Raw genomic sequence first — 19,072 nt, 5'->3', positions numbered from 1 at the left:
ATGTTAAAGTATAAAATATATCACATACCAAACCTGTCCCACATTCTAAGGTTTTCTGGGATCAATCCAGAATTTTTTTCCATAAAATATTCTGAGCTCTCCTTACAGACTTATCTGCTTCCAACCATGGATTGAAATAACATGACTGAGCTTTAAGATGTTCTGGATTCAAAGCAACATCCCGGTGCATCACAGGTGTCTCTTTCAGCTTCTCCTACCACGGATTTGTTAACCGTTTGCACAGACCTTCACAGCCCTGCCGAGCATCCTTTGCTTATCCAGCAAAGCTCAGAAGCTGTCTCCTGCTAATTTATCCAGAAAGATGCACAATAACAGCATGGAAGCAAACTACTGAATGCCGATGTTAGGCAGCCTACCAGCTCTTATTACAAAGCCTTCAGCAACATATTATTTATTTCTGTATTTGATGTTCATTTTCTTGTTGGCATTGATTAGAGCAGGGATGGAATAAACCACTTCCATTCTTCCTGAGTCAGTCTTGACTAAACAGTTTATAAAATGTCAGGAAACATACATCACCGCCCGTCTTTCCAGTAATAAAAAAATGTAATGGCTCATAAGGGCCAGAAAATCTTCAAAAGTAAGAGGCTGAAATTAGTCAGTTATGCTAATTGTGAAATAAATATCACTTAAACAATCAGTTGATCATTTGTTTTCACCGACTGCTTCACTTCCTAGATATTCCATGATCAGCTGTAAGTGGGATTACTCCAGAGTGGAAGTTTTTAGGGTCACTGAGGGCTGAGCATATGCAGAGCACAGCGCGTAAAGGTGCCAACACTGCATGTTGTATTTAATCGTTTATAGATGCACTTAGAGCATTGAAGTGACTCCAGGATTAAAATTACAGTTTACATTTTCAGGGTTTGCCATTGCTGACATTTGGCTTTTTGCTAATTGAACACTGTATACAATAAAGGCAACAATATGTGACCGTTACGTGACAGAAGCCTGTGCATTTTCCTTTTACTGCTGATTGCTAAACAAAAATATTCATTAAAGTCCTAGAAGTAAAACCTGTGGCCTCTTTGGAGTGCACAAGAAATTCCATCATCCAGGAATTATGGTGGTTTGGAAGCTTTCACAACACTGGAAACTCATTTACAATATAATATTTTACAATAAGTGTGACATCAGTGTTTCTCCATGCACTGCATCCTAATATATATAAAAACACCCGATACCCCCCCTTTTCTTATTGAGCTGATTTGAAAAAAAAAACCACAAACAAATTTAAAGGTTCATTTTCACCCCACCTCTTTTTATTAAGCAAAGTATCAGAATGGACTGCAATTAGTTGTTTCACAACTAAAACAAAACCCAAAGATGACTAAGGGAATGTAAAGAACAGCATTTTAGTGCTGTTTGAGAGTACTTGCATCTACATCAGAGTATGAAAAGTAGGTGGGTAAAATGTGCGACTCACATTTGTGACGTGCGTGTGTGCGCGCGCCACATGACTGTATGCCAGTGGATGTGACATTGTTGAGAGTAGTAAAACATAATCAAGTTAAGCAACCTTGTACTGAAAGTAGTTTAAAACCATCTCGGACTCCATGTGCTCGAGATGTGATAACTATGTCACAGCAATTAAAAAAATGTGTTATCAATGGTTACATAACAATGAAGATAACTTAAAGCCATAAAAGTTTTAAAAAATGTATATATTAGCCCTCAAAAATCAGCTGTCTATATGTTGAGCCGCCCAGTTGAAATTAATTAAAAACGAGACTGGCCTGAAGTAACGCAAAAACAAACTATTAGTAATGGACAAAAACTAAAGAAAGGGTTTCTAAACATTTTTTAATAAAACCTGCTTAAAAAAAATTGAAATCAAGACGTACGGTAACCCGTGTAGCACTGTTTGCTAATTCTACCATTGGTCATATTTCTTTAAAAATAACATTCACAAGCATATAGAGTTAATTGATCTCTACGGTACTTATCTGGAGAGTAAGATATAAAAAAATAAAGATGGAAAATAAATCGGCTCTCAGGAGAAAATTCCCCGGTTACCGATAACTCAAAAAAATCTTCTGTACATATCAGACTCTAAAAGATATATTTATATTCTGTCACCTCTTGTTAATGATTTACATCCAAAAATAAAATAAAATCTTCAGTCAGTCTTTTTAATCTTTTTTTTTTTTTTTAAAGTGATCAGTAAAAACATCAGCGGCTGGTGGGTTCTGCAACGTTACGATGCAGCGTGACAGTCAGGAGGTCAGTACTTCACACATGAACGACAACAGAACCAAAGTAGAAGCCGGTTCCTAACAAAGCTAGGACTACTGGTCGTCTTTACCACAGTGTTGGTGACTACGCCTCAGTTTTCTTTTCTTTTAGTTTTTACAGTGTCTCCTCATATCGTCCTGTCACAGCAGCATGGACTCCTGCATGGCAAATGCCTCCTGTGCGTGCCTGTAGTGTGGTCCTCCAAACAGCTGGGGAAGCTGTTGCCGTAACACAGGCTGCTGGTGCTGCTGCTGCTCTTGGAGTTGCGGTCGGTACTGACGCAGGGTGTCCGGGTTGTCGGGGAAGGTGAACTCTGCGAGGGGTGACATCTGCGCCTTCTGGAAGCTGGGCGAACGAGGCATCCCACCTGGGGATGGAGGGGGCAACTCCTCCGTTGGCTCCCACTGGAGCCCATCTACACCCTGCTGAGCTGGCAGGTAGTGCGGGTTTGGCTCACCCCGCTGGTGTCCTTCAAACCTGTAGACCTTGGCTGTGGAGGTGAGCTGTTGCAGATAGATGGGGGTGGAGCTCCCTTGGTTGTCCAGCTCCGGGGGAGGCCTGGGGTTCCGAGGATTGCGGGCGGAGCTGTGCGTCGGCTGTCTGCGGTAGGTGGCGAAGGTGTTATTCATGAGGGTCTTGTCTGGGGAGAAGCTGTTGGGCTGTCGCTGGGTGGTGGCATACGCTCGTTCTCCATACAATGCACTGGCCGGTGCAGGATATCGGGAGGGCAGAGCATAGAGTCTGTTGTCCCCGCTTTGGGTGGGATGTGGAATGGGGACCTCAGTAGTAGTCCTGCCTGGGGAGTGCTGCTGAGGCGGGGTATGGAACTGGTTCTTAGGGTCAGGGTAACCAGTCGGAACATTTACAGGACTGTTGTGGGGAAAACGAGGAGGAAGAGGCTGTCTGGCCATTCTGGGCCCGGGTGCCATGGAGACGACACTCCCGGCCAGGCTGGACCCGTGGCTCGGGCTGCCCTGATGCAGGGCTGACATATTGTAGGGTATCTCATTGCGAAAGGGCCTCAATCTGGACGGAGGCTTCTCAAGCTCCAGGATCTCGAAGTCCTGCTCCGGCAGCCCTGGTACATTGTCATACTGGGAGGCATTGGAGCCTCGGTCGGTGCCGGGGGCGAAGCCCTTGGAGCGTGGCCGGTGGTGGGGCTGAGCGGTGTCATCTGGGCTGGAAGGAGCCGGCGATGGCCCTCGGCTCATCTGAATTTCCCGCAAAGCTTCTAGCTTTGTCTCGGAGGGTTTGACCCACCGGGGCCCAGGCATGTCTCTGCGGGAGCTAGAGGCTGCGTTGGAGTTGTGGTTGGCGATGGCGTGAGCCTTTCCTCCATCCACAGCGGTCATCTGTGGTGTTGGGGTGGGGGCTGACAGCGGTGTCGCTCCCCTCTCCGGTGTGGTGGAGCTGGATTGCTTTTGTGTCTCATTTGAGATTTCACCTGACCCCCTGGAGTGGGTTTCCCTTTTGTCCCCCTTGTGGTGACGGATCCGTTTCTCCAGCGATTCCCGGTGGGCTCGGCTCGGGGGCCGGCTGTCCCGCTGGGGGTCTGGTAGAGGACTTGGCTCCCTGGGGGGCTCGGCTGGCTCGGCGTGGCTTTGACCGTTGGCCACGTGGTTCGCTATGGCTATCTCAGGAGGAAGCTGCCCTAGAGGCTTCTTGGGAAACTCGTCCTCTTCACCTGTAAAAGATCGGAGGGGAAAAAAAGGTGGAAACGCATTAGAACGCCATCAGGAAAGAAAGGTGAGTGGTGATGACTGAACACACTGTGTGGCGCTGATTCACATCTGATGGCGTGTCACAAACGGGCACATGAATTCATGCAACAACACTGCCATAGAGAGTACAAAATAAAGGAGAATTACACTCATGAAGACACATAATCACATATCCACAGGCAAAGAGTGGGAGGAGGATAGGGAAAAAAACATCAGAAATAATGTTTGATATAAATTCCCATCATGGGAGACTCAATTAGGAAGAGACACTACTGAGCGCGCTCTGAAATTATTAGTCTTTCTACATTTCATTAAACAGTACTCGGCTGCAGTAGTAGCTCCAGGCTTGAAAGGTCATACAGAAATATTTCTTGATTAATGAACCTTCTTAAATGCACTGAGTACAACTATATAAAAAAGTAGAACTATAAAAAAAAAGAGAGCTTCTACAACAAGTACAAGGTATGACATTAGTGCTCAAACTTGCTGCTTTACATCTGAAAGAAATGAGCAGAGCTGACAGGAACACGCAGTGATGGTTATGTAGGTGTTTTAAGGGAAAAAGTGATGACCAGAGTCAGGTCAGGACAACAGCAGCTGGAGGAAGAGGAAGCGCTGTGGGAGTTATCCAGGAAGTCGACTTATTGGACCTGCATCCACAGACTAAAGAGCGTGTGCGTGACGAAATTACTCACTGCCCTCGGTCACTTTTGTTCCACCACAAACTGCTTTAAACCCACCGCGGGACAAAGTTAACGTCTTTCACTTATTGAATTTATTGTTTTATTTAAAATAAAAACTTGGGATTTTCTACAAATTTCAACTGATTACATTTTTTTCCTAACCAACCTTTCTGTTTTGTTTTCTTCGTTCATTTCCATTCATGTTTATTAGATGAGCCAAAACACGATCATCTTTTCCATTAGTGCGTTTTATTAGATAACAAAATAAAAATCAAACTGCCATGAATTGCAGTGTTTCTTCTGCTACTGCAAGACTACAGCCGTCAATCAAGTGGTTTATACAGTGCTGTCAAAAAGTGTTTGCCCTCTTATTAATTTCTTAGTTTTTGCATATTTATCGCACTTACATATTTCTGATATTGGAACAAATATCAATATAAGACAAAGATAATGCAAGAATACAAAATGCAGTTTTTCATTTATTAAGGAGGAAAGACTTTATAAGCCCTTAACCCTAATAACTGCTTGTGCCACCCTTGGTAGCAAGAACTGCAATCACACGTTCGCAATAACTGACTACGTGTGTTTCACATCGCTGTGGAGGAATTTGGGGCCACTTTTCTTTGCAGAATTGTTTTAATTCAGCCACACTGGAGGGTTTTCCAGCATGAACAGCCTTTTCAAGGTCAAAGCACATCAATCAGATTTGAGTTTAAGCTTTGACCCGGCCCCTCCAGAGCCTTCATTTAGTTTTTTTTGAGCCATTCAATCACTGTTCTGCTCCAGGTCCAAAGTGCTTCAGGACGCAAACTGATGGCCGGAGAGTCTTCTTCAGGGTTTTGAATCTTAACTGATGCAAGTAAGGCCTGCAGTTGTTCATATGTTGTTTTAAGTGTCCTTTAACTTGTGTGATGCGAACAGAAGAGTGATGCCAGTGTAGTGAGCGATTGTTTTTCCAGCATGACTGTAGACATGCTGCTGTAGAGTCTTTTCACCTCACCTGCTGACAGGTCAGAAGCAAATAAAATTGCTCTTTGAAGTCAACACCCCTGTATTAAATGCCATTTCTGCAGTTGTTGGAAGCAATAAAGAACTCAGAGTACTGAGTAAATTACATGCTGTGGTGATTTTAAAAAACCCCCCCAAAAAACAAAAACTTAAATTAAGCCAAGTACACACTCAGAATCATAAAACTGTCAAATCTCACAATTCAGCCTATTCAGACACAAGGATGTAGATTAAAATAGCCCTCCTGCACACCAACACATGTGGCAGCAGATAGCTGTTTAAACATAAGTTTAACAAAAGCCTCCAGTGTTCAAAAAAAGGCCCATTATCTTGTCAGCAGGCAGGAAAGCGAACAGACTACTATTAAAGTTGTGTGGGCTCTGGAAGAAAGGAAAGCCCTTCCTCCTTCAGCTACAGCTGCTGTTATAGAGGCTTATATAGTGTAACGCAGGAGGAAAGCAACCACACAGGAACCTGGAAAAGACTGTGAAGACAGGTGTAGATACATTAAGGACTTTTATCTAAATTCACGGCTCTGACTTTAAGTAATATTAGCACAAATGCAAGGTTAATTTAGAAGATGTGGAATTTTGTCTCTAAAAACTAAAGTTCTCCACACAGTGTCAAGCAGTATGTGTAGTTTCCCACCAGAGGGCGCCTTATATCATCAATTTTACATCTGCAGGCACATTGTAGTCAAAACAAAAAGGAGTAAAGGGGATCAAAAACTAAAGGTAAGAGATGAGCTAACCATTGAAGGACTCCAAATAAGCAGCAAAGCAAGTCTGAAATATTATGCTGGAAGATCAGTTTGTGACGGAAACAAAGAAAAATAAACCCAAGTGCTGCGGGACAGACAGGCGACAGACAGGACGGACTGACTGTGGGACAGATGGACAGAGACATGGAGAACGAAGGACCAGTCAGGATAGCCCACCGGTTGCTGTTGTAGGAGGGAATGTGGCCGCCGCTCACAGCCACACTTTTGTTGTTGTTGGCTTACATTGTTTGAAAGAAGAGGGGAGAGAAGGCAGATTAATGAGGAGACAGAGCAGGATTTGAAAAGCACATCAGCTGGCACATCTGGACCGGTGTTTGACTTTGTTGTGAACACGTATGTTTGCTGTTGCTCGCACTGCAGCCAGGCGGGACCGAAGTTGAGCTGGGTCGGACCTGGCTGGTCACAGCGCCCTCTACCTACTGTAGGGGAGCTGGCTGTTGGTCACATGATCACAATAAAAGAGCTGGCTGATTGGCTGATTGCAACTGACTGTACCAGTGTTTTTGAGGTATTTACCCCTGCAGGTGTGGTAGGGTAACACACAGGTGGATGACCAAGTTAAAACCACAAAAGCTTTTTGAGTAGAATAAAAACTAAACTGAGAATAAAAACTTTTAACTCTAATTGAATGAATTACATGTTTCATAGTGCAGTTTGAGCTTACATTGCATGTGTAGGGGTTAACGTAGCAAGATGATAACCAGCTTGATGTAAGCACTTATTCCGACTGAAGTTGGGGTTTTAGGGTAAGTAAATCTAGATAAGGGAAAGAAACCCTGGATATGTTGAGCTTGCTTAGTAGTGCAGGGCCCAAGCTGAATGAGAACCTACACAGACACTGGTTAGTTTGTTTGTCAGGGCAGCGACTAACTCTGACTAATGTGTCTATTTTTGTGTATTTGTTTGTTTTGTTGCTATTGCCTTGTTTTTTCCCTTTCTTAGTGGTAGTTCACTCATCTTGTGGACTTCAGGTGGACCCTCAGAGGATCTTCAGGTATGGATAGAGCCACGTTCGCACCAGCTTGGGTGTACGCTGATTCTTTGATTCCCTTTAATTTGTCCTCCTGATTGTGAACATCTCAAACAATAGTCTTACATTTTGCCATTAAATAGAACAATTAAGAAACGTTGGGAGATGTTTCTATTTCCAAATTTATAGAAGTAAATTGCTTTTTTTCCTGACCAACAGATGAAGTAGATCATCGATTGAGTGTACTGTGATATCCTCAAGAAAAAAAGTGTAAAGTCTCACATTTGGCTTGGATTTGTTTGTCCATTTGCACTAAAAAGGCATTTGGAGGCGAGATTTCTGGAGTCGTTTGTGCATAGAGGAACTTTTGTCACTCTCCAACACAAGTTTAAAACCAACTGGAGATTGATTTACTTGAGAACAGCAGACTTTCTGATAATTTATAGAAAATGGATTGTTTGGTGCAGAAGTACCTGGTGCGGGCAGCTCCAGCTTCGCCCTCCTGAGCTCCGTCATGGACGCCTGCAGCTGCTCGATCACAAAGTCGTCCTCGTAGAAGAAATCTTTGGACAAAGTCACCTGCAGAAACTCCACCAGCTCCTCCATGGACAGCTTCATCAGGTGCTCTGCAGACACACACTCACACAGATGAGAAGTGTTGTGAGGGGTGAAATCAGCTGGTTTCAGTTTGTGGAGGAAACTGTCTTACTCTTGTGCAGTTTGAGGAGCGTGTAGGACATGGCAGGCAGCACTCTTTCACCCTCCAAGATATAGATGTCCCAGATCCTGAGGGTCAGCGTGAAGGGAGTCTGACCATGAGCAGAACGAAAAGTTCGAAGATAAATAACTGAAGAAGGCAGTTTATCTATATTTTTGTGACTGTCAGGAGTTGCAGTGAAAAGACCAAACTTAACCCCGAGCCCAACACTTCTTACTTTACTGGGAAATATTTTAAAGGAGCGCTGATTACTTAAACTTAAACAAAACATAATCTTAATCTTTTAAAAATCCTAAATGCATGCCACGACCTCCAAAAGCAGCCACTGCTTTGCACGTGCAGCAGACTCTGAGTCAGCGATGGGTCTGTGTACAGTGCTGCTTTTTGTTGTGATTACCAGTCAAAAGGAAAAAGAAAAGTGATATTAGTCGTCACAGCTTTCTTGTTGAAAAGGAGTGGGAAAATCTCCCGGTGTGGCCTTGTTAGCCGTTCCAAAAGCTTGTTTAGTCACTAAAGGCGATTGAGTGTTTGTAGCTTTTGGAACTCTTAAATCTTTTTAAAAACATAATTATATCTTGTGGTTTGCCATGACTGCTGATCCTTTTATCCTCTTTAATATCCAATATATTCATTTGTAACTTTTCATATTTGTTGCTTTCATTACTGTTCAGAGCTTTGTAACTTTGTTTGAACGTGTAAATACAAATAAAGTAAAAATCCCCAACTGACAGGCTCCTAAAACCTCTCACATTCCTGGCGATTAACAGCTGTTTACGACCTGTGAGGTCATCATCTGCCAGAAACTTGTCAGGTTGGTTGGTTTCAATCATTGAATTGGAGCAGCTCATTGGCTGAAACCAACTAGAGAAATCACAATCATAAGTTAACCAAGTTACGTTGCTGCTGTTCTACATGTCTTCATCCTTTTGAAGGTAGTGAGATCATATCTTGCTTGTAACTGCACTCACTCTGTCCAGAAAGCACTGGAAGAACCACTTCATGGTGTAGAGATTGGTGAACACCTCTTGGTTCTCCTGCAGCAAACAGAAAACGGTGACAGAGTGAGGATTAACCAGCCACCTCTGAGGGATTAAAGGTGGCACTATGACTGGCTGGTACATGATGCAGCACTTGCTTCATTATTAATTGTCACACAGGTCTTGTGTTTCTCACCAGGTGCTGTTTCAGTTTGGGCATCATCTTCTTGAGGATGCGCTCGTGGTGCTCCTGGAAACGCATCAGCTTCGGGAAACCAGGGACAAAAAACCCTGAAGGTGTGGAGAAAAGAGCCGTAATGATGATAATCCTTTAAACTCTGTATATAAACTTACACATCTGTGTGTCCAGATGTTTAAAGTTAGATTTATGAGCTCACTGCAGCAGCATGCGTGCTGCTAATTTGTCCTGAGTGCTTCCTCAATGATGCCTTTCGCTGATAATTTTATCGCTTAACGCTTGATAAGACTGGAGGAGGTCCAGAGTCTCTCAAGGTCATTTCAGTGCAGAGACCAGAGTCTCTGCACTCTAAATGTCAAAAATGCAAATCTGGCAGCTGTGGTCAGAAGATTCGTGCCTTAACCTGACATAACAGATGGTTTGTCACCTTCTGAGCAGCTCTGTGGAAACAGGAAAAGGCCAGGCATGTTTTTTTTTTTTTTAAAGAACTTGGCAGATGATCTGAACCCTCTGTGACGGCAATTTTAGGCCAGTAAATTCAAACGTGGTGATTACGCAAAGTGCAACGGACAATCAAAGTTTGTCTATGCAGAGGATTTTTGTAGTTTGACATCTGAACTCCACTTTTAGGAGCCAGCATGCAACACTCAGGCTGCAGGAGCTGTGCACACTGAATTCAGTACAAGCGGTCTGCACATCATGTGCAAGAAACTTCCTCTTTTTTTTTTGCACGTTCAGTTACAGTTACAGTTCTTGTTTAGTTTAACCATTAGTGGGGTGGCTGTATATTCCAGCTTCTGTGTTAGGAAGCTTTACTTGGCGATGAACATGAGAACAAAAGAATTGAAAGAGAACCCTGAGCATTCAGAAAAAGGTGTGCATGTTACCGTGCATGGCGTGCTTCTGCCCAGACAGCAGTTTGACGAGAGCCCAGAAGGCGTCCTCTTCATTCATGTAGATCAGCAGCAGAGCTGTGATCTGACTCATGCCCTGGCAGTAGCCCACCTCCTGCAAACACACATCAATCAGCTGAGGGGAAACAACAATGGAGCCATTCTTTGCTTTACTTTTGTAAACTTGGCTTAACTTAATTTACATACATTTCCCTTATTTGAGGTGAAACACTGCGATAGCACTTAAGATTGCAGCCTGGTAATAACATGGTTATAGTGAGATAATTATTAAAGGATATACGAACCTTGATAAAGTAATACCTGTAAGTGCAGATAAGTCATCTCCATCCATTATAGAAATACTTTGGTAACAACACAGTGACCTAACAATAAATCTGTAGTTCAGCATTTTTCAGCCCTGCTTCATTATTGTTTCACACAAACTACCACTGTTATCACCATTACACATATATTTTTTTATTATGTTGAATCGAATGGAAAACTGCGGGTGTCAGGGTTCACTGTGATATTGTGATACTGGGACACTTGGAATGGTTTTCATTTTTCCTTTAAACATAGCCCAATTATATATTTCACATCTGACATCTATATGTCCTCTACCTCTGAAATATGAGGGATCAAAAGTGTCGGAGAAAATTTTTTTAGCTTAGTTCACCTCTGTGTGTTTCGGGAGGTTGTAACTCTGAAAGAATTCACAGCATGAAGGTAAAACGAGAAAAGTTACTGTACTTCTTCTTCTTCCCTACTTCAGGGATGAGAGTGAGTTGATGAAGTTGAATAATAATCAATAATTATCTTTTTAAATAAAGACTTATTTTAAACATGAGGGGGAAATGATTTCAACATTGCATTATGGTAAATCTAATGTGACTTTTGAAGGTGATGTCGACATCACAATCAAACTTTATCAACTTAATATTGTTTTTTACCTCAATAATCTCACTAGACTACAGTTTTTACTCCAGGTACTACAGAAGTATTACCATTTACCATTACCACTGTTGGTAGGTTACCTACTGTTACTAAATGGTTTTATCTTTTTAGTACTTTTACTAAAAAGAAATTATTGTTGTTACTCCTTTTGTAATATAAAGCTATTTGCTTAATTAGTGTTATTTTCACATTGTTAATAGACTATTACAGTTTTATTATTAGAGCCAGACCGATTTTTAAGACTGACACTGATACTTGGTCATTTAAAAATCGAATATATATCAGCTGATATATATTTTTTCTCCTGAAACATTTGTAATGTGCAGTTATATTTGAGACGTCAGTGAGGCAATATGAAAATGTTTAAAAATAATCGTTTCATTGTCGCTCACACTCGCCCCGAGTGTGCTCGGATTAGCTGCTTGTTTTATTCGTGGCGTTCCAAACACAGGAAATTGCAGAGTGCCCTCTGGTGGACAAACTATGCAACACTCATAACACGGCTGAAGGGTGTTTCTCTTGTTTCTTGTTTACTTTTTTACATTTTTATATATCAGCCAATATAAATGCAGCTATATCAGCAAGTACTTCATATGGGCCCCACTGACATACCAAGCATCACCTAGCTGTAATAAGAAGTGTTACCAATATTGCTACAATAACAAAATATTAGCTTAGTGCCTTCGTGTGCACCTTTATTGTCTTCAGTGAAAATGTTATGGCTCAAAGTCTTCAGGATGCTAAAAGTGAGCGTGAATGACTCACCGTGTTGTACATGGAGTATGCTGTGAGGACGTGGAAGAGCGCCTGCTGCCTGAACACACAAACAAACCACAGTTCATACAAAAACTTTAATAAACACATTTCAGTGGCATTTTTGGTTTCAAGTTAAGATGCATGCATGTGGCCTGGAGCTGCACACCAGCCTTGATGCTGAGTTGTGTAGCTGCAAAGCCTGAATGCACTTCCAAATATCAGAAAAGCGGTGTGAAAAGGCAAAACGGCGTTAACGGGTGCAGGTCTTTCATCAGAGTCACGCAACAAAGCAGAAGGCAGAGCAGAAAGGGGACGTGAGATCTCTCACTTCCACACTGGAGAAGCCGCCTTCTTCTCACAGAGAGTGAAAATGCATGCATATCTGCAGATGATTACTGACTCCCGTTGTGTTTGTGCTCTTGTTACTTTTACTGAGATTACGTGTCAAATAGCGAGAGCAGTCATTGTTCTTGGGCTTTCTGACAGTGAAGTGAAGGCTCTACGTTGTATCTTCCCCCATGCAGGCACATTTATGCACAAGGTTACGTAAACTGAAATACTCGGAAACTGAAAGGCTGTCATATAAGTCCTTAACAGGTGAACAGGACACTTTTAAGCTCAAAAATGCAAACACGCTTTAAATAAGCAACACAACCACTCACTCCAGAACTCTACTGGGAAATTTCAAAGCATGTGGGGTCCCTTCCTTGATGCATTTCAGAATCTATAAGAATTTTTCAGCAAACTCTCTTGTGTCAGCTGTGGAAATACAGTGTACAGGTTGGGGCAGTGACCTGGGTGGGAATGAATGGGATTATTTTGCAGGGATTATGTTACTTTGGGAAATGTCACACATATGTTTATATTTCTCTTTTTTCTTCTCTTTATTTCCCTTTTTCTTCCTTTTATTTCACAGCCTAAATGTACAGGCTAATTACCCCAAATGTATAGATCATCTGTAATTCTTTTTTCTTTTTGTTTATACGTATCAAAGAAAAACTCTTAATAAAAAGACACTGTTTAAAAAAATAAGCAACACAACCAACATTACTGCAGCTGTGTGCAATGAACTTGCAGATGGTTGCTTGGATGTAGTAAAATGTGAAAGTACCCACTTGACATCATAGCGATGCATGAACATGATGTGGTCCCTGTAGGTTCGGTTCACATCCAGGTCGATCTGCCGGATGTCGGGGGATATTCCTCTGGCTCTGACCTTCAGTTTCTGAAAACAGCCACAAAACAAAGAATGAATGCAGGCAGAAGTGCCATTTAGCACTAATTAGCAGGCGTCTGTGTCCACAGAGTTTGTGGGTCCACCTTGCTGATCGAGCTTTCGAAGCCTCAGCTGATAACTTGGCACCCAACGCTCACTTCTGGCTCTAAAAAAATAATAAACACTAACGCTGAGGCTTCGAAATGCGCAGTAGGGTCATATTGTGATATCATTGCTATAGAAACGTCTTGCAAGAAAACTGTGCCAGCTCAAGGTGGAAAAACACACTTGTTTCTCCACTTGAGGTGGAAAAAACAAACCAGGGTCAAGTAGAACCAGGCTGCAACAGAGGAGAAGCTAGCAGCTGGTGATGTGTGACCTAAATGAAAACAAGCGTCTCAGAGCGTGGCTGGATCACTCCATAGTTGCACTCTGTGTTACAGGAAGAGCAAACAGTGGATGGAAATTACTGATAAGATTACAGTGTGATGAAGGCTCTAAGCAGCTGGTTAAAAGAGCTAGCTAGAACAGATAAAACATCCCATGTACTAAATGTTTTTCACTTTTTTTACACGACAATATTGTTTCAAGGTTACGTGAAGCAGCAGACTGCGGTGGATGAGAGCGAGGCTGCTGCCTTCTATTCGATAATGCTCTTCTTCTAGAATAATTGCAACCGCAGGCTTTAGTGGAGTTTAGTTAATCGGTGTAGGTGTGAATGGTTCCGTCTCTGTGTGTTTGCCCTGCTACAGATTGGCGACCTGTCCTGTTCTAAAGCATGTTTTAGCTTCACGATCTTGAGTAAAATGATCTAAATAATTTGTAAATTGAATAAAACCTCTAAACTTAATCTTAAATTTTTATTCTGCTGATTTTTTATGCATAGATTATTGCAGCTTTTCTTGATATCATTTTTTTCTTACTGACAGTATTGTAATGCTAACTACAGACAATAAAACTTGAGTAAAAAAACAAAACAAACTGGACTAAATTCCAACTCCGGTTCGATGTTTCCACAAGAAACACTGATCTGATGGATTATTGTGGACAGAGCTGCCCTGCTCACAGGGGAGAAATCTTCTCTTTTTTACTTTATATTTTCCACATCATTTAGTGCATGTGGCCTAACTCATAATTAGAGCACTTCCCAGCCACTGAAGGCAGTGATATATTGATCTTGCTAGCTAAACTTTCTAATGAGATCCAAACTTTGTGCAGGAGTGGGGAAAAAAACCAAAAAGATCTTTACCGTGTGCCGGAGCAGGCCGTGCAGCTTTGCACAAACACGATTAAACTTCCAAAGCTGCTGCTTGGCCACAATAACTCTGAAGCTCAGTGAAATCAAATAAAGCCGAGGTGTTCGTCGGCTCGCTTATGAATCTTTATGAGGCTCACGTTTTAATGAACGCTGCAGACATTTTATAAACTTGAGCCTGAGAGACAGTGTTTAGCTGAGAGTTCCTGGAGTGATACCTCATAGAAGTCCTTCTTCTCCTCCTTTATTTTGGGTATATCGAGCAGCAGACACCACACCTCCCCTCGGAGCTGCAGGGGGATTCCCTTGTAGATCCTCCTGAGCAGCTGGAAGGAAGCGAACAGCAGGAGGTCATTGTTAGCAACCTTCAAAGAGGAACTTTAACCTCAGACAATCACTCCACATTTAGGCCATCAGAAGGGCCGTGCAAGGTTTAGCCCAACAAAACATTAAATGTGAAGATGGGATGAATGTGGTGGTTCTTTCTTTTCCTCTGCATATTCAGCACAGGGCAATAATCTCACAAAACCTCATCTGTGACTTTAGCAGGTGTCACAGTGCTTTTGGGATCATGGCCTCAATCTCTTGTGAGGCACTTCAGCTGCAGATCTCTGGTTAAAAATATCAGTTTAATAAAGTGCGAAGTCTTATTCTGGGAGCGTTTCACATTCACTTTAATTTCTGGATTATTGAAACTCACTTTTCATCTCCTCTGCCTTCAGTTAGTCCAGAAGTCACCCTCATAGAACTCAACAGTGAGGTTTAGGCTATAATGATAGCACTCATGTTCTGATTAGGAGGCATAATACTGTAAAACCCACAGTAGACTTACTGTGAGCTCGATTATTTATAACTGGTATGTGAACCAGTAGAAACCACAAATCTGTTTGATGTCAAACTTGTTATAACAACGACAACAAAAAAATACAAGAACTGCTCTATCCACAATCCTAAAGTGAAACAGCGTCCCTGATTGGTGGAGACGTGGTTACCATGGAAACCTTTAAGCACAAAGCTTCAGAAACATCGAGAGTGACAATCACAGCCAGGAACAAAGTGCTGTAGCATACTGACACACACCCCACAAAAACCTGTCAAATAAACTATTATCCAACACTGACAGCAAAAAGGATTTAGCTCAATGAGGGTGAAAAGTCTTTGCAATGCATTATGGGATGAGTAGTTTCTTCACTGTTAAAAGTAATAATGTAACGTCTTGTACTTTTGACTTTTTGTGTTGTGTTTTTTCATCCAATTAAAATCTTTTTATCGCCCTGACTCTGTAGCTCGCTGGTTTGGTTTCAATGTTTCTTCATATCAGCATCAATAAAGTAAATATAGAGGAAATTCACTTCCATTAAATTATGGTGATTTGAAGGGTCTAATTAGCTTTTTTCTTTACTTTTATCTTAAGTTATTTTTAGTTTATGTAACTATATAGCTAAATGTAACTATGGCAACACATTTTCTTTGTACTTTTATGTTGACAATGTTGTTTTAATCCTTTTTTTATTGATGTTTTTCTTGTTTTTAGCTTTAGTAAAAAAACCCTTTTAACTGTCCGTGCTCTTAGCTAAGCTGGCTCATTTTTAATTATCCTCTATCTCACAGCTGGCTACAGAGGAATAGCTGGACTATAAACACACACACAAAACGTCAGCCAAGAAGAACGTCTGAAATGATCCATCCACAATTAATACTTTGCTGTGTGGCTGGATTAAGTTTTAAAAGTCAGCTTAATTAAAAGCTTCAGAGGAAGAGGATGAGGGCTAAACTCTTTCTGGGGGCTATTAAAAAGACGAGAGCCTCGTTCAAAACAGGAGACTCCTGGACCCGGTACATGTGTTCGCCTGTGGCTGTGATGAGTAATAGAGGTCATTAAGCCACTGACAGTCCACCAAAATGAAATACACGACCAAACTGAGTAAAATTCCACATTTCTCTGACTTGGAATGTTACTGGGAACGTTTTAAATAATGCAAATACACCAAACAAGGAGATGTTCCGTATTATAACTTAAACAGGAAGTTTCACTGCATAAACTAGTGATTTAAACAAACACACGAACAGGAAACACCAAGTTGCATGGCCGTAGCTGCAGTCCACTGACATGTAACTGGGGCATCTGGCAGCTGCCAAAAATTACACAGAATACAGAAACCTTCCCTCATCTTGTCAAAGCTGTCAGACAAACACAAACAGTGCGTGCCTGAATGTACACTGCACCCTCCCTGAGAGAAAGCAAAGGGCTTTGGAAGGTGAACCACGACCATCTGGCTGGATGCACTCGGAGACTGCGGGCAGTGAGAAGTCTAGATAGAAGAGACTGCTATGCATGCAGAACAGTCCAGAGTAATCCAGTGTCGACAAAGAGATGGAAAATCAGTCAGACTCCGGGTGAGGGAGATTAAGTCTTAAAAGGCAAACTGCTGGAAGAGCAAAGCTAATCGCAGCAGTGAATTCTCCGTCTCCACCTATTAAAAACCAGCCAGCCGGAACGGTTTTACAGCAGATATGGGAGGAAGTCTGTGTGTGCACAGGTGACTGACAGCGGAGGCAAACGGAAAGGATGTTAGAGTGTTAGGAGGCAGCGGTAAAAACATCCAAAGACTAATCGCAGCACCTCAGTGTTCGGTGCTTCCCAAAACGAGCCAATCCCCAGAGACACAACTTTACAGCGTGTTTCCTCTCGCATGCCCACACTGATGACTTGTGACTATCTGCCATGTTGCAGTCAGGTTGTGTGTTTAACCTCTTCATATTTTTCTGATATTGTAGTTTTATCTTAACTTGACAAATCCATATTTGTGATTGGTCAGATGCTGACTTAGATGCTGATGCTGAGGGAAGGAACCCTGGACCAGTCCCTCTCCTGAGGGCGGCTCTTCCAATAATAATAAAAGCTGTGCTGGAAGCTGATTGGAAAAATTTCAACTTTTTGATCACATGTAAATAAATAAAACACCAACAGTTAAACTTCTAGTGAGGGCTAAAACATTTACTTGTTTTAGTCTACACAGATCCCAAATAATTAATGCAAAGCATTCTGCAGAGTAAAAAAGGCTGCAGCAAAAATGTTTATGTACATTTTATTTCTGAATCTGAACCCGTTTTTGTTGCTTTACAAGAAACACAGAAGCAAGCAGAGGGACTGATTTACATGTGCGAGGACGAGCTGAGAGTTAATCAGGAGCCATAAATCAGACCCCATCTGTAACCTCGCGTCACATGAGTGTGGTGCACTGATGTGTGTGTGCAGCTGGTGTGTTTTCACATTCAAAGGGCTGAGTGGTGTGTGTGTGTGTCATATCTGAGAATTAATGACATTTAGTTGGGTGTGTGTGAAGTGTCCAAAGCCTCCACTCCATCAGCCTCCTACCCACCACACTTGGGACTCGCTTGTTTCTAGTGCAACAGCCTTGTAATTAGGCTCTGATGAGCGAGTCAATGAGCGCATCTGTTACACTAATCATCCTCCGAGCACGAGTGTGTCTGTGTGCCTACATGTGTGTCAACATTTACATTGAACGTGTTCTGTTCGCGCTTTGGTTTGCATTTATCTTCTGCACAGACAGAGCTCGCTGTGTGCATGGATTTAAAATATGGAAGGAAAACATTGGGGCTGCCTCAAAATAAGACCTTAATTGGTATTAAAATGTCTTAAAATCCTCCCTTTAAAGTCTTAAAAATGTCAAATCTCTCACATTGTACCCAGACTCTGAATCTGCACACTTTTACCTGCATTACATTTAGTTATGACTGATTTAGTTTTGGTTAATGTAAAGCTGGACTTGAGCCTCCTTACACTGAACAAGTTCTTCCGGCAGAGTTAAAAAAAATGCTGATGTTGAGATAAATTAAGAACAAAACTATTTCTCTTTTTGCTACAACTACAAATAATGAGCTGCACATTATTGTGGCTTCAATTTATGGATCTGTGCTAGCAGTGTTTTTCCCTCTGAAGCTAAAGAGGTCACTGCAGCAGTGACGGCCTGTATCAAAAACTGGTGTTTTGTCTCCAAGCTGTCAAAAATGTGTCGTTTGACATGGACGCCTTAACCCAGCTGGTTATAATAACAGTAAAACAGGTCTCATCACAGAGTGACAGAGTTTGTATGAGATTGGCAGTTGGATTGGGATGGTGTGGGATCTGTTGTGGTGGAGAGCTGAGCATAACAGTAAAGCTGTCGATTTACTGGTCAGAGTACGTTCGCACCCTCACCTGTGGTCACGAGCTCTGAGTAGTGACTGAAAGACTGAGATTCAAAGAATGGTTGGGCTCTTCCTTAGCTAGAGGGTGAGCAGCTCGGTTATCCGTGAGGGACTTGGAGTAGAGCTGCCTCCCCTCCACATTAAAAGGATTCTGTTTAGGTGGCTCAGGCATCTAAATAGGATGCATCCTGGATGCGGCATTTCCTTGGAGAGCCAGTTCGGGCATGTCAGACCAGGAGGAGGCCTGGGGCAGAGTCAGGACTCGCTGAAAAGATTATATCTCTCGCCTGTTTGGGAAAAACGTGTTGCCAGCCCAGATGAGCAAGAGGTGGCCGACATGAAGGAAGTCTGCGCTGCCTCCACGATCCAAGCCCAGATAAGCAGTAGAAAAACTATAACTATATGGTCTCAGCATACAAAAGAACACTTTTCAGTGCACTCATGTGTAACTTTTAAATGTGGAGGGTTAATGT

At 42.2% G+C, this 19,072-nt stretch overlaps 1 protein-coding gene across 1 annotated transcript in view; it reads right to left on the bottom strand.

Moving 5' to 3' along the window:
* Nucleotides 1-1,253: 1,253 nt before the first annotated feature.
* usp6nl (USP6 N-terminal like) overlaps nt 1,254-19,072 on the bottom strand; it is a 41,331-nt gene continuing 23,512 nt past the window's right edge. The window contains exons 7-15 of the mRNA XM_039601042.1: nt 14,606-14,713; nt 13,032-13,141; nt 11,926-11,974; nt 10,201-10,321; nt 9,311-9,405; nt 9,106-9,171; nt 8,129-8,228; nt 7,893-8,045; nt 1,254-3,940 (exon numbers count right to left, since the gene is read on the bottom strand). Of these exons, the coding sequence (XP_039456976.1) occupies nt 2,397-3,940; nt 7,893-8,045; nt 8,129-8,228; nt 9,106-9,171; nt 9,311-9,405; nt 10,201-10,321; nt 11,926-11,974; nt 13,032-13,141; nt 14,606-14,713 (2,346 nt within the window). The 3' untranslated portion in view covers nt 1,254-2,396. The remainder of the gene's footprint in view (nt 3,941-7,892; nt 8,046-8,128; nt 8,229-9,105; nt 9,172-9,310; nt 9,406-10,200; nt 10,322-11,925; nt 11,975-13,031; nt 13,142-14,605; nt 14,714-19,072) is intronic.

The sequence above is a fragment of the Oreochromis aureus genome, linkage group 17, assembly GCF_013358895.1.
Source record: "Oreochromis aureus strain Israel breed Guangdong linkage group 17, ZZ_aureus, whole genome shotgun sequence".
Classification (NCBI taxonomy): domain Eukaryota; kingdom Metazoa; phylum Chordata; class Actinopteri; order Cichliformes; family Cichlidae; genus Oreochromis; species Oreochromis aureus.
Note: the sequence above shows the minus strand (reverse complement) of the source record. Positions and strands in the feature narration are given on the sequence as shown.